Source organism: Labeo rohita, chromosome 7, assembly GCF_022985175.1.
Source record: "Labeo rohita strain BAU-BD-2019 chromosome 7, IGBB_LRoh.1.0, whole genome shotgun sequence".
Lineage (NCBI taxonomy): Eukaryota > Metazoa > Chordata > Actinopteri > Cypriniformes > Cyprinidae > Labeo > Labeo rohita.
The window spans coordinates 37370514-37385281 of NC_066875.1; the positions used below are offsets into that span (position 1 = coordinate 37370514).

General features: G+C 35.9%; 1 protein-coding gene across 2 annotated transcripts in view; it reads right to left on the reverse strand.

Annotated features, from left to right (window-relative positions):
- fxr2 (FMR1 autosomal homolog 2) overlaps positions 1-14768 on the reverse strand; it is a 102464-nt gene that overhangs the window by 80229 nt on the left and 7467 nt on the right. Inside the window, exons 4-16 of one of the 2 annotated variants that reach the window (XM_051113975.1) lie at positions 13864-13935; positions 12017-12165; positions 11426-11519; positions 11226-11342; positions 9631-9801; positions 9452-9530; positions 9203-9312; positions 8868-8954; positions 7474-7693; positions 6464-6643; positions 4514-4717; positions 3343-3441; positions 1525-1619 (exon numbers count right to left, since the gene is read on the reverse strand). In XM_051113975.1, coding sequence (XP_050969932.1) covers positions 1525-1619; positions 3343-3441; positions 4514-4717; positions 6464-6643; positions 7474-7693; positions 8868-8954; positions 9203-9312; positions 9452-9530; positions 9631-9801; positions 11226-11342; positions 11426-11519; positions 12017-12165; positions 13864-13935 — 1677 coding nt within the window. Of the gene's footprint in view, positions 1-1524; positions 1620-3342; positions 3442-4513; positions 4718-6463; positions 6644-7473; positions 7694-8867; positions 8955-9154; positions 9313-9451; positions 9531-9630; positions 9802-11225; positions 11343-11425; positions 11520-12016; positions 12166-13863; positions 13936-14768 lie in introns of both variants that reach the window. The other variant, XM_051113973.1, reaches the window with a different exon arrangement.

Here is a 14768-nt window from a genome sequence, read left to right on the forward strand (position 1 = left end):
TATATAGCGTAACGATCGCTTATTTTCATTTTAAAAAAATACAATTTAAATACTTTTAGATCTCAAACGCTTGTCTTGGTGGTTTTAAAGAATAATAGATTCTGCACCATATTTTACTTTTGGGGGTTGAATAATTTTGAACATGAACGTTGAGCCAATTTGATTTTTCTTACCATTATTCATCAACTTACATTCTCGGTATTACTCAAATGTGTATTAATAAACTTTGTCTAATAGTGTACTGAAGCCTCTGTTGAATTGTTTTCACAATTTTGTTCTCCGCAGCAAAATGTCTAGCAGGTCAAGGGGGTTGAATCATTTCAATTGCAACTGTATATGCAATGCATGTTGTACTGTAAAAGAAAGTTATATTTTTCTTACTGTTTTATATTGAATATGTTATTATTATTATTATTTTATATAAATTCAAAATGTGTGTAAATACAAATATTTTTAAATTTCAGTCTCATATAGAAATCTTTTGGCCAAATTGTGCACTTCTACAAGCTGGAAGCTTTTTCCCCCTCACTAATAATAATTATAATAATAATAAATTATATACACAGTATATCAGTAAGATTTTTAATGTTTTTTTTTAAAAGTAGTTTCTTATGCTCAATGCTTTTATTTAACTGAAAACACAGGAAAAAAAAATATTGTGAAATTTTTATAAGGTAAAAAAAGTTTTTCTATTTTAATATACATTATAATCTAATTTATTCCTGTGATCAAAGCTGAATGATTTCAGCATCACTACTCCAGTATCAGTGTCACATGATCCTTCAGAAATCATTCTAATATGCTGATTTATTATTAGTGCTTAAAACAGTTGTTACTTAATATTTTTTGGAACCTGTACTACTATTTTTTTTTTTTTTTTTTCAGGATTCTTTGATGAAAAAAAAAAGTTAAAAAGTGATAGTAAAGACTTGTATTGTTAGAACAGATTATTTTGAATAAATGCTGTTCTTTAAAAATGTTTTATTTATTAAAGAATCCTGAAAAAAAAGTATTACAGGTTCCAAAAAAATATTTGGCAGCACAACTGTCACCAAAAGTGAAGTACTGAAGTGAAGTGATAAAACAGATAATTCTAATAACGAATCAGCACAATAGAATGATTTCTGAAGGATTATGTGACAATGAAGACTGGAATAATGGCTGATGAAAATTCAGCTTTGTATCACAGGAATAAATTATATTTGAAAGTATGTTAACACAGAAACCTTTATTTTATACTGTAATAACATTTCACAATTTTATTTTTTTTCTGTATTTTTTTTTTTACTTTTTTGATCAAATAAATGCAGCCTTAATTAGCATAAGAGACTTCTTAAAAAAAAAAAAAAAAAAAAAAAAAAAAAAAAAAAATTAAATGTCTTACTTATCCCAAACTTTTAAATGGCAGTGTATATAAAAATGAATAAATAGAAATAATAAAAACAAATATAGATTCATATATGCATGTAAAAATATTAAAATCTTAATCTGAGGGGTGTGTTTTGTGTTGTAGTATTTGCAGACCTTGGGATGGGACGTGTGCGGTGTCACCTCCTTCTTCCCTGGGAGATTCTGTCTGCTCTGGGAATCGGCACGAGAGATGAAGTCAGCAACAGTAACTATATCAACAGAGAGAGCAACAGCAGTCAGGTTGAGGGGGGAAAAAAGCAGCAAGTGATCAAACAAGTGGACTAAGCCTATAACCTACAGCATGAAAACAGCTCTTTGGGTCGCATTTATACTTTACACCTTCTGTAGGCCATGACTGTGACACTAACGTCACAAAAAAGCCAACCAAATCTGCAAATATCACCATTTACAATTAACATTAATTATTATTTTTTTTTTTTTTTGCAATGAATCTGGTCAGCAACAATAAGTTCCCATCACTCTCTACTACACTGTGTGCATAATTATTAGGCATGTTGATAATCTGGTCATATTTTTTTTTACCAAGCACATTTTACCAATTCCACACCACAACAATCTTAATAACTACTATTAATTTTGTATTTAATCATTTGTAAGTGATATATAACTGTCCGTGAAGGCTGGAAGTGAAAAACTCCTTATATTCAGGTGTGCAGGATTATTAGGCATGTTTTCTTTTACAGATAAAATGAGCCAAAAAAGATATTTAACCCAGACTGAAAAGTCCAAATTATTAAATGCCCATGAGAAGAATGCAATACTAATGCATTACAAGAATTTGCAAAGTTCAAAGGCTTGACCATTGGACAATGAAATGCTTGTTGAGTCTGCATGGTCATTTACAAAAACAGGTGGAGAAGAAAAGATCCATGTTAACTGCAAAAGAATTAGGAATTAAGGTGAAGAATTAGGTGTGACACCATCAGGAACCATTTAGTCTCCAGCGCCACCATTTTCCAGAACTAAAACCTACCTGGAGTCTTCAGAAGTGCAATGTGTCAGGTTCTCAGAGACTTTGCTTGGTAAAAAATCCTAAAAAATGCCCCTGACTTAATAAGAATAACAAGCTGACGTGTTGTGAAATACATGACAGTTATTTTTTTTATAGGCTTTATAGACAGATAAGTTGAGAGTGACTCTTGAAGGACAAGCATTACATTCTCTAGTACCTCTGATTCAAGAATTTATCTTCTAAAATCTGGCAGTACATTTTGGGAGTTCATGTTTAGTCTCCTATCCTGAAAAGTCTGACTTGCAGAGATGGACTAAAATGAACCCCCAAAACTTACTGCCAGATTTTGGAAGATAAATTCTTGAATCAGAAGTACAAGAGGATGTGATGCTTGTCCTTCAAGAGTCACTCTCAACTTATCTGTCTATAAAGCCTAAAAAAAAAAAAAAAAAAAAAAACTGTCTTCATGTATTTCACAACACGTCAGCTTGTTATTCTTCACCTTAATTCCTAATTCTTTTGCAGTTAACATGCATCTTTTCTTCTCCACCTGTTTTTTCTGACCATGCAGACTCAACAAGCATTTCGCTGTCCAATGGTCAATCCTTAACTTTGCAAATTCTTGTAATGCTCATTTTATCTGTAAAAGAAAACATGCCTAATAATTATGCACACCTGAATATAAGGAGTTTTTCACTTCCAGCCTTCACGGACAGTTATATATCACTTACAAATTATTAAATACAAAATTAATACTAGTTATTAAGATTGTTGTGGTGTGGAATTGGTAAAATGTGCTTGGTAAAAAAAATATGACCAGATTATCAACATGCCTAATAATTATGCACACAGTGTAAAGCTGAATAACAAAGAGGCCTTAAAATTAACAAATTTACAGTTTGACATTTCAAACTCTCTCAGTTTTGCTCCTACAATTTAACCCTTTCCCACTCTCTTACTCGGCTGTCTGTCACGGCTGGTGGAGCTTCCCTCAGGACGATTGCCTCTGTTACGGCGGCGGCGGCTTCTATTGCGGCGCTGGGGCCTGCCCTCCTCTTCTGTGAGAAATGAGGGAAGACAAAGAGAGCATAAGATGCAATGGGACCAATTTATTTTCACTTTACCTTCTGAGGCTGTTCTACGAAATTCGCATCAAGCAAATTTCCTTTGATGAACTTTTATGACCAAGACCAAGGCTTTCCTAATCTTCCTAGTCTTTTCTGATAAAGCTCTCTTCAAATATACAGATGTACAAATGTAACTTTTTGCTTAAAACCCAATCAAAGGTTCTGCTGTACATGTGTAATGTGACATTTTCTTTTTTCTTGACAATTTTAGCTCATTGAGGGTTCAAAAGTTCAAAAGCTTGGGGCCAGTAGGTTTAAATGAATACTTGCCTTAAACTGATTAAATGTAATGATCTGTTAAATTGATCAAAAGAAATAATGTTATAAAAGATTATTTAAAGTAAATGTTCTTTTCAACTTACTATTTAATCAAAAAAAAGATCACAATTCCCACAAAAATTAAGCAAACAATTGTTTCTTGAGCACCAAATTATAATGATTTCTGAAGGATCATGTGACACTCAAGACTGGAGTAATGGCTGTTGAAAATTCAGCTTTGAATCACACATATAAATTACATTTTAAAATATATTAAAACAGAAAACAATTATTTCAAACTGTAGTATTTCATAGCATTGCTGTTTTTACTTTTACTTAAATGTAGCTTTGCTGAGCATTAAAGAGAGTTCTTTCAAAAACATTTAAAAGAAATCTTACTAGTCTCAAACAAAGCAGAACTAGGCCACTTGACCACATTAACTGCATATCACCTTACCACTAATTCTTTCCTGCGGTTTGGAAAGAACTAGTGAAGTGATATGCAGCTAAAAATATAAAGTGTTGGTCACCACACCGGTGAATAACCACAAGACAACAAATGAAGCGAGACGCACAGAAACTTCTGTCGCATTGCACACCCTTGACGTCACTGACTGTCATTTGTTTTGTAAATGAATTACAAGGAAGCTGATAAAAAGTTTTAAAACAGCTCTACAAAAACATGTGAACTCAAATGTTCTTAATCATTCAGAGGTATCAAAAAAACCTTGGAAATTTGTCATACCCAGTCCGTTCTCACTGGCAGCTGCCTGACCGTCTGATTCGTTAGCGGCTGCATCCATAAGGCTGGGCTCCTGGTCATTACGGCGACGACGTGAACGTCTCCTGCGGTCAGTGCCGCCCATGCTCTCGCTAGCATCTGTATCACCGCCTAGTTCACCTTCTCCCTCCAGCAGAGAGTACGGGTTACTGTCTGGATCTCGGAGCACTGGAACATACATAAACACACAGATGATGATAAACAGGAGTTTGCATGCTTAGGCTACCAAGTGTTAAAAATTCACTAAAAATATTAGTTTTTAAAGGAGAAGTCCACTTCCAGAACAAAAATTTACAGATAATGTACTCACCCCCTTGTCATCCAAGATGTTCATGTCTTTTTTCTTCAGCCATAAAAAAAAATTATATTTCTTGAGGGAAACATTTCAGGATTTTTCTCCATATAATGGACTGATATGGTGCCCTGATGTTGAACTCCCAAAATGCAGTTCAAATATGTCTTCAAACGATCCCAAATGCGGTCGTAAATGATCCCAAAGGAGGAAGAAGGGTCTTATCTAGCAAAACGATCGGATCGTTTTTTTATATTAAAAAAAAAAAAAAAAAAAAAACAATTTAAGTACTTTTTAATCTCAAATGCTCGTCTTGCTCTCCCTGAACTCTGTGTATTCTGCCTCAAGACAGTGAGGGTATTTCGAAAAACTCGTATTTTCTTCCTCAACTTCAAAACTTCCTACGTCGCTGCAAAAGTACCGACCCAGTCCATACAAAGTGGACATGCAAAGAAGATCAAACACCCTTAACAAAAAAGGTAAAACAACGATATAAGACGATTTAGAAGTTGAGGGAGAACATGAGATGGGAATTTTTCAACATACCCTAACTGTCATGAAACGGAACAAAAACAGTTCAGGGAGAGTGAGACAAGACAAGCATTTGACATTAAAAAGTATAGAAATTGTATTATTTTTATGAAAATAACCGATCATTTCACTAGATAAGACCCTTCTTCCTCAACTGGGATCATTTACAACTGCATTTGGGATCATTTGAAGCCGCATTTAAATTGCATTTTGCAAGTTCAAAATTGGGGCACCATAGCAGTCCATTATATGGAGGAAAATCCTGAAATGTTTTCCCTCAAAAAACAATTTCTTTATGGCTGAAGAAAGAAAGACATGAACATCTCGGAAGACAAGATTTTTGTTCTGAAAGTGGACTTTTCAGTGTAGCCAAGTCCACAGTTTTTAAGCAGAATTTGGCTACTTTATCACTGTAGGGTGGGAACTGGGTTGTTTTTCAACTCCGTGGGTTGAACTAGATTCGAGAAACAATTGAGCAGATTTTGTTGGGAAAACCTGGCAACCCTGTTCATATTGTTCTTTTGCCTATGCGAGTCAGTTCAGAACCATGATCCGTTCACACTGGAAATCTGATATTTAAAACAAAAACGTGAACAGCTATACAAAAAAAACAAAAAACAAAATCAGATCTAAGCAAAAATGGAATTGAGCATTTAGGGTTTGCTGTAAAAAATAAATAGTTGAGAAAACCTAAAAAAGTAAGGCAACTTGATGCAGAAAGACTTCTGAGTTCTTTCAACAATAGTTTTTTAGTTTCTCAGTAAAGACATTTTTTTTTTTAGAGAAAAAAAAAATTGTATTGGTTCATGCAATGCTGTCTTATTTTGCTAATAGAAAAAGTCTTGCCACAGCAACTGAAACAACAATTACTGTCGTTGAGGTAATTATTATTTTTTTTTAATCAATTTTTTGTTTATTTACAAATGACAAAGTGAATTATTATAAAAACCTTAATGGAACTTAGTTTTTTAGTATTTGAGACCCAGAAGGTTTAATAAACTGGAAAATACGCATTTGCATTTTTTTACAGTGTTTGGAGTGTGAATGAAGACTTTTTTATGTAGTTTTTATTAATTACAATCAGTATGTACCTGAGCTGATAGTGTTGGTGTTTCGGGGCCCTGGTCCTCCCCGGCCCCTGCCAGTGCTGGAGCCACGGCCACGACCTCCACGCTTGGAACCCCTGTCATCGCCTCCAACACCTTTTGGCCTGGGCTCCCGCTCCCCTGTTTCTTCGGTCTCTGATGCATTTGACATTTCAGAGTTTGTTCCTGCAAGAAGACATTTGTTACAGTCACAGTTAAATGTGAAACACATTCAGTTAATAAACATAATAATCTGTTTTTATATTTACTTCCAACAACTGCATTAAAAGCAGGATGTGACAGCATTATTATTATTTGAAGCCATTTAGGGTCAATGGGTCCCAATTATCAAAGGATTTATTTCATGAAAATGTTGTAGGATGGATATCAAGTTGGCATTCACAAATAACAATATAAATGCTATAAAGTGTACCTTGGGGCACACCTTATGAAAAATGTGTTTTTACTGCTTCTACAGTGTATGAATGCAGAAAAATATATTTTTATTGACTATTGCTGCAGAAACACATTTTGACAAGAAATCATTAAAGTATTTTGTTTTGTTAAAAAAAAAACAAACTTTTTGACCATATAAGACAGCAAAAGGTAGTAATGCAAATACTTCAGCAAAGTCTACATTATATTCAAAGATAATACTTCAAAATAAGCAATTCATAACATCTTAAAAAAAAAAAAAAAAAAAAAAAAAAAAAAAAAAATTAAATATTAGCTCAAGAGAAGAAATGACTCTGCGCTGTAACATAGACGTTTAGACAAGTGCCAAGGTGGGTTTTTGCGCCATCTAGTGGCTAATAGCAAACGTGCCTTTCACCCAGGTGTGCCTTAACCCTGCTGTACCTGAAATATTATACATCATGAAATTTTATACATCATGAAATTTTATTTATCATTATATTTATATTTATATTTATATTTATATTTATATTTATATTTATATAAATTAAATGTATTGACAGAAAGTCCAAAACATGAGCATCATGGGAGTTGTATCTCACCATAGCCAGAATACGCATTGTTAGATTTGCGTCCACGTCCTCTTCCTCCATAGGTGCGTGTGGTCTGCAGGGAGTTGGTGCTCTCGTCTGTAAGGTAACCCCGTTCACGCTCACCAGCGACCCCTGAACCAGAGCGGCTGGGGGGTGCGCGGTATCCCACCCCAATCTGACGGAGCTGCTCATCGATCTGTAGGCGCTCGAGACGCAACTGCTCCACCTCCTGTCAATCAATGAGAAAATGCTGTCACGCATTGCTGTTAAAATATATGCAGTTTCAGAAAACAAAAATATAGAAAAAAAATATCAGTTGAAAGCATCTATGATAAATAACAGTATTAATTTCTGTAATTTACTCCCCCACCCTTGGTATAATGTATAACGTTACAAAGTTGTTAGTTTTTTTAAATTTCAGATAAATGCTGATCTTTGGATTTTTCTATTCATAAAAGAATTCTGAAAAATCAGCATATTAGAATGATTTCTGAAAGATCATGTGACACTGAAGTCTGGAGTAATGATGCTGAAAATGTAGCTGTGATCACAGGAATAAATTACTTTTTACAGATATAAAATATTAAGTAGAAACATTAAATAGAAAGCAGTTATTTTAAATAGTAAAAATATTTCACAATATTACTGCTTTTGCAGATACAATATGTAACATAAATTTACTGGGGAAAAATAGGAAAAAATATATATATACTTTTAATATCTAACCACAATATAATAAATAACATAAGATAAGAAAGTTTCAGAATTATAATAAAATTATTGGTTTTCTTTAAGTGCAAAAGGGGAAAACAACTGAATTTTTACTGCTATTTTGTTTATTACACACAAAGCAAACCACTTAATAAATATTGAGGAGGCTGACTAAATGATTGGCTTTGAGAGCTGTGCTTCTTTGTGGTATCTCTCAAGCAGGATTATCTGTACAGACAGCATTTATTGAGGTGGGTTTTCACTAGATGCAACATGTCTGTAAATGCGTGTAAAGGTGTCAAATCAGAATGTGACAGCTGCTGGTTTGAAACAGCAGCTAAGCGCTGATGGAGGAGGGCAATGTGGTAGAGCTGGACGGGGAAACAGCTATTTTGAGAGGCGCCTGGGTAGATAGCATGTAATCCACACTTTGCCCCCTCCCCCACCAAATCTACCCCCAATGGGGGTATTTTTAGCATCAGTTGGTGGTTAAATTCGACCAACAGCTTTCATGAAGGAGGTGATCAGCTGACCGTTCATTTCAAAAGCTCAGCTTTAGTATGGTACAACAAATTCAATAGATTGTTGTATAACCTTTTAACATTTGCACAATTTTGAGTGTTGAACAATGACAGAACAAACAGGGAATTTCTAGTTCAGAGGCTGAACACCCTTTATGCCTAGTCACTAACCTGAAGGTAGGCCACATGGTATTCGAGCAAGGCCTGGGCGTTACTGATGTTCTCTTTGGTTCCAACAAAGATAAAGGGAACCATACCCTGCATAACAAAGAAAAAGGAGGAATAGCATTCGTGATGTTAGTAAAATCAGAAGCTACTTCAGATATCAAACGATTAAAAATGCTCAAAATGCATGAAAATAAGCAGCTTGTTAGTAATATTGTGTTGTTTTCCTCAGTGAGGTTTTATTTAGCTTTAACAGTGAGGGGTTTGTTGTATCAGGTGGGCGGCTCATTCACCTCTTGGCTGCTGACAGTGTTGTCTCTGCCAGCCCCCTGCCTGCCTACCTCCTCCCTGGGCAGCTTTTTATCATTGTCCCCTTCGATCCGGACTCGAACCACGCCCGATTTGTCAACTATTTCCTGGATAATTTTGCCGTTTTTACCAATGACTTTGCCTGTTGTGAAAGAGAGAGAGAAAGAACACATCGGTTTTGGCAGATTTTCAGAATTTATGCTTAGCTAATGTCTGTCCACAAATGAACAGCATTCGGACGCCCAAACGAAATGTGACAAATAAGCAGAAAACCAACTCACCTACAAGGTTCCTTGGAACCTGGAAGGAATCCTCCTTAAACTCCAGATACGTCCTGGCCTGCTTCACAGCCTCTGGGGTCTTGAGTCAGAAAGAACAACCCGTCAAAATCACTGCTGTGACGGTCAATCACTTTATATGCATCTTTATAAAATCACACAAGATGAACAAAGATAAACACCTCTCCATAGATTCTGAATGTGCAGCTCTCTTCTTCCAGCTCAATGGCAGTGACGCCGGGAACTTTGCGGGCTTGCTGGATGTTGGCGCCGTGAGAACCAATGGCCAGACCCATTAGATCTTCACGCACCCTCACTTCCTCCTGATACGCAGACGCCAGCTGTTTACTCGTCTGTGGCACACACAGAAACACACAAATGTTGAGCTGGTTTTCCGCTTAATTAAACCACAGGGGGATCCAGCATAACCAGAATCTCTTTTACAGGAACATGCGTATAATGACAAGTTACAAAAAAAAAAAAAAAAAAAAAAAAAAAAAAAAGCAACAGAAACAGAATTGCACTAACAAACAACAGTATAACGAAGTCTGAAAAGCAGAGGAATTCATTCCATGAATGTGGAACCTCAGGGCAAATAAATCTGTTCTGCCCAAATGAGAAAGCACAGATGGCTTATCAGCATTTATTTGGGTAAGTAAATATGTATTTGCGGCAAAATGCTGTAGATGAAGGAAATCAAGTTAATGGGTTAGTTCACCCAAAAATGAAAATTACTCCATGATTTACTCACACTAAAGCCATCCTAGGTGTATATGGCTTTCTTCTTTCAGATGAATACACCCGGAGTTAATTTAAAATATGGCTCTTCCCAGCTTTATAATTGCAGTGAATGGCTGTTGAGATTTTGAAGTCCAATAAAGTGCATCCATCCATCATAAAAAGTGCTTCAGACAGCTAATAAAGGCCTTCTGAAGCGAATCAATGCATTTGTACAGTTAGCTTTCACTAACTATCATACATTAGTTCACGAGTGGCGTTCCAGCAGTTGATGTAGAATGTAGGCGTAACTAAAGTTCTGGTGAGAACCAAGCTTTGTTTACACAAAGGAAAACCAGTTTCCTCTTGGCCTCATTTTGTACTTCTAATTCATGACCGGTGTTTTGTTTTACTCTCTCGTCTGTGCTTCCGCATTCATCATCTGCTGGAACTTCACTTTTTAAATATGGATTTTTTTTCCTTCCAAAAATGCATCAGTTCAATAAATAAGACCTTTATTAACCCCCCGGAGCCATGTGAAGTACTTTTTATGATGGATGGACGCACTTTATTTTGCTTCAAAATCTTGACCTCCATTCTGACCTTATAAAGCTTGAAAGAGGAAATCTGAAAGTAGTAAGTTATAAATCTACGATGACACGAGGGTAAGTAAATCATGAGATAATTTTCATTTTTGGGTGACTTATCCCTTTAAGCTGACTGATATGATTTTATGCCTGATACAGATCATGGTAGGCAATGTAAAATTATACATGATATAATTAACTGTCAGCAAAGGAGATGTTAATGATTTTTCCACAATATTTTCTCAAAATTCACTAAAAAATATTTTACTAAATGTATCCTTTTATATGGCTGTCGATGAAGTCTACAACTGACACAAGGGGGAGCTACCATTTCTGTTAATAATATCAAACTAGCTATTATGTCTTCAAATGTTTACATTCTCTGTTAAGACTAGTTAAGTTATTTTGCAAGTAGCAAAACAAAAACAACAACAACAACAACAACAACAAAAAAACATTGTGTATTTGTGTACCTCTAAGTGTTTAGTGGCCTCTTCGTTACGGGACATCAACATCAGTTTGGTGCGAATACTCCGGAAGTGCATGTCACTTAGTAGGCCTGCTCGCTTCACCGTGCACTCATTTGTGGACTGAAGAGAAACAGAGAGACACGTTCAGGCGCAATCTGTATGTCAGCATCATAACGAGAGAGTAAATAGAATTAACCACTGACCAGGACAATAAGTTGGTGTGTAAAGGTGTTGTAGAAGATGCAGTTGGCTCCAATTGCTTTCCTGAAGTCTTTGTGGATGTTTTCAGTCAAACAGCTGCATCAGTCAGAAAAGAGCATACATTTCATTCTTCAAAAATACAATCAGTTATTCCAAAGATGTAAAACATAATTAAACATAACTTGTTCGTTCACAATTAAACTCCAAAGATTAAGCTTCCTTTTAAGGGTCCATGAAAACAGCTTTATTTTCCCAAAATTCAGTGTTATCTATTTTATATTTATTTCATTTAAAAAATGGTGTCTACGAAAATGAATTAACTTTATAAATGAACTTATACATTTGAATCAATCTTTTTACAAAACACTGCATTTTTATTTTTTGTCGAATCATATGCTGCACAACAGAAATTTAGAAATAAAAACATGGGCGAAAAATATCTTGGTTGTATGATATTTCCTACAATTATTATTATATTATTATTAACAACATACAGTTAGCTGAGGTTGACACTGGCTTAATTTGGTTAGCTAAAAACAACTTAGATAAATTTACACCAAAAATACAAAATGTGGACTGTATGTATGACTTACATTTCTCTGAGATCCTCAGGTACAGCAATGGGGACTTTGTAAAAGGAGTTTTCAGAGGAGGGGCTGTTGGGATTGACTGGCCGGATTCGTTCCGACGTGACGATTTCATTGTATGTGGCGTCGCAGGCTGCGTATTCAATCACATAGAACTGAACGGAGAAAAAATAAATAAATAAATAAATACAAAATACATCACAATTCCCACCACACACATAAAACAAAACAATGATTGCATGCTGAACTTTGTTAATAGTTTAGATAGTTAAACTAGATTAGTATACTGATTATTACTCTCGGGAATCTTTATTGTACAAACACAGCATTCTTGCATCAAATATTTTTGTATAATGACTGCCAAGATGTATATCTGACCGTTTAGCCTCAGACCAATTTTATGTCCACTAATTTGGCAAGTAGCCATGTAATAAGCAGGATAAATGTACAGTCAGCTTTGATTCGGGCTCGTGCTGGGTTTATTTTGTGGTAATGACCAGCTGACTGTTTATTACACCAGTCACAATGGCCTCTTTCACAGCCTCACCACTTTAAAGACACAGCAAACAGACTGAAGCTGCTCAAAGACGGTTTTGTTGTGCTAGACCACTAGCTCAAAATGCCAGTAATTAGTTACTGTGATGAGACGCGTCAGTACAGCACACGCTCAGTGTGTGACTGAAGCCATCTTGCAGACAGAAGCATTAAGCCAACATTAAGTATCTGCTGCCTGTAACAGTTAAAGCAGTGGGGAAGAAAATCAATTGAAGATAATCTGAGAACAGTCCCCCTCCCGACTTAAAACAAACCCTATAACACAGAGTGGCCACATCTCATATCAGCGGTAACACACGACTACACTCAGTGACCTAGAATGCAGTCAAAAGTCAAGTCTAAATTTGTCCTATTATTCGAGTGCCCCAGTATCAGAATGAAAGTGTGCAAGAGGGAGAAGACAGATCCCCAGTGCTGTATATAACATTATGAGAGTTCTGCCTGTCAGCCCATGCTACCTTAACCTAATTAGCCAAAATGTGTGCGGAGGCAGGTTTGAACGGGACCTTGCCAGGAAACAGCAGACAACAGACATGAGCTCTGAGGAGTTTTAGCAGTGTTAATAAACTATTTGTGCATTAATATAAATGAAATAAGCAACACTGTAAATGTTAGCATTTTACTATAACCTTACAATAATGTTCCAGGTTCAATACAAGTAAAGCTCTGTGGCATGTCGATTATTGCAAGAAATAATTTAGATTTCTCCCTCAGATTAAAATAAAATAAAATAAAAATGAAAAATAAATAAATAAAAGATAAATCAATAAATAAAATGCAATAAAATAAAAAATAATATAAAAATAAATAAATAAAATAAAATCTTTGGAATGACTACTAAAGCAAAGGGAAAAAGCCCAAAATATTTTTCTGGCAATGACAGCATACGAACGCTGATGCCTGGGACCCATATAGAGGATCCCAGATGTCTGAAAACGGACCTACATTTTGCGGTTGTTTATCTTGCTCATGCATACTGAATGCATATTCTAGAGCTTAAGGCGATCTGCTATTAGATCACCAGGGGGTTTAGTCTGACTCAATAAATGAGATCACTCTAGTGTTTATGGGTAACTGGGTCAGTGCTGCAGATGTGTGTGTTAAAGGCCTACTGGAGCGACGGGTCCCAAAAAGACCTGAGACACCCTCAATCAATATTCATATATTCACTTTGGACTCAACTTCAGAGGCCAAGTGAGGGAATAATAAGAGACAGAACCCTTGAAATGAAATCCCCATAACCCACATCTGATCAAACATGTGCGCAGTGGTCGCTTACACACCTGGACCTGACTTACCTCTCCCTTCATCATCCTCACCCTCGCCAACCACCAGCCGCAGGGCTCCTGCTCGTTGGCTCTGGAGTAAACCTGCACGAAAAAAGACCAGGTCAGGTGACTGTATAAGGAAGCACTGAAAGAAATGGCCAGTCTATGTGTGTTCAACAGAAAGCAAGAAATGAATCAGTACCCTTCTTTGTACCATAAATGGAGTGTGGTATAGTATAGAAAAACAAACACGAATGTGCCAGGTCTGTTTGTATCTAGAGGTCGACTGGAAAATGCCAAAACCAGGAGAGTAGAATGCATAATATGTAAGATTTAAAGGGATAGTTCACCCAAAAATTAAAATTACCCCATGATTTACTCACCCTCAAGCAATAATATATGACCTTCTTCTTCGGAGTTATATCAAAAGCCTTTGAAGTCCAAGATAGTGCATCTATCCGTCATAAAAATACTCCACATGGCTCTGAGGGGTTAATAAAGGCCTTCTGAAGCGAATTGATGTAACATTTTACTTCACAAAACCTTGTTTTGTACTTCAAATTCATGACAAGTGTTTTGTTTTGGTCTCCCCTCTGTGCTTCCACGTTTGTCACTTCTCACCAGAGCTTACGCTATGTTTGCGTCCTACGTCATCTGCTGGAACGCCACTTTCTCGTGAGCACATGACAGTTAGTGGAAGCTATAGATTCCACAGTTTATTAAGTTTTAAATGTGGATATTTTTCTTAAACGCATCGATTCACTTCAGAAGGCCTTTATTAAACCCTAGGAGCAATGTGGACCACTTTTATGATTGATGGATGTGCTTTATTGGACTTCAAATTCTTAACACCCATTAACTGCCATTATAAAGCTTGGAAGAGCGAGGACATTAATATAACTCCAACTGTATTCGTCTGAAAGAAGAAAGCCATA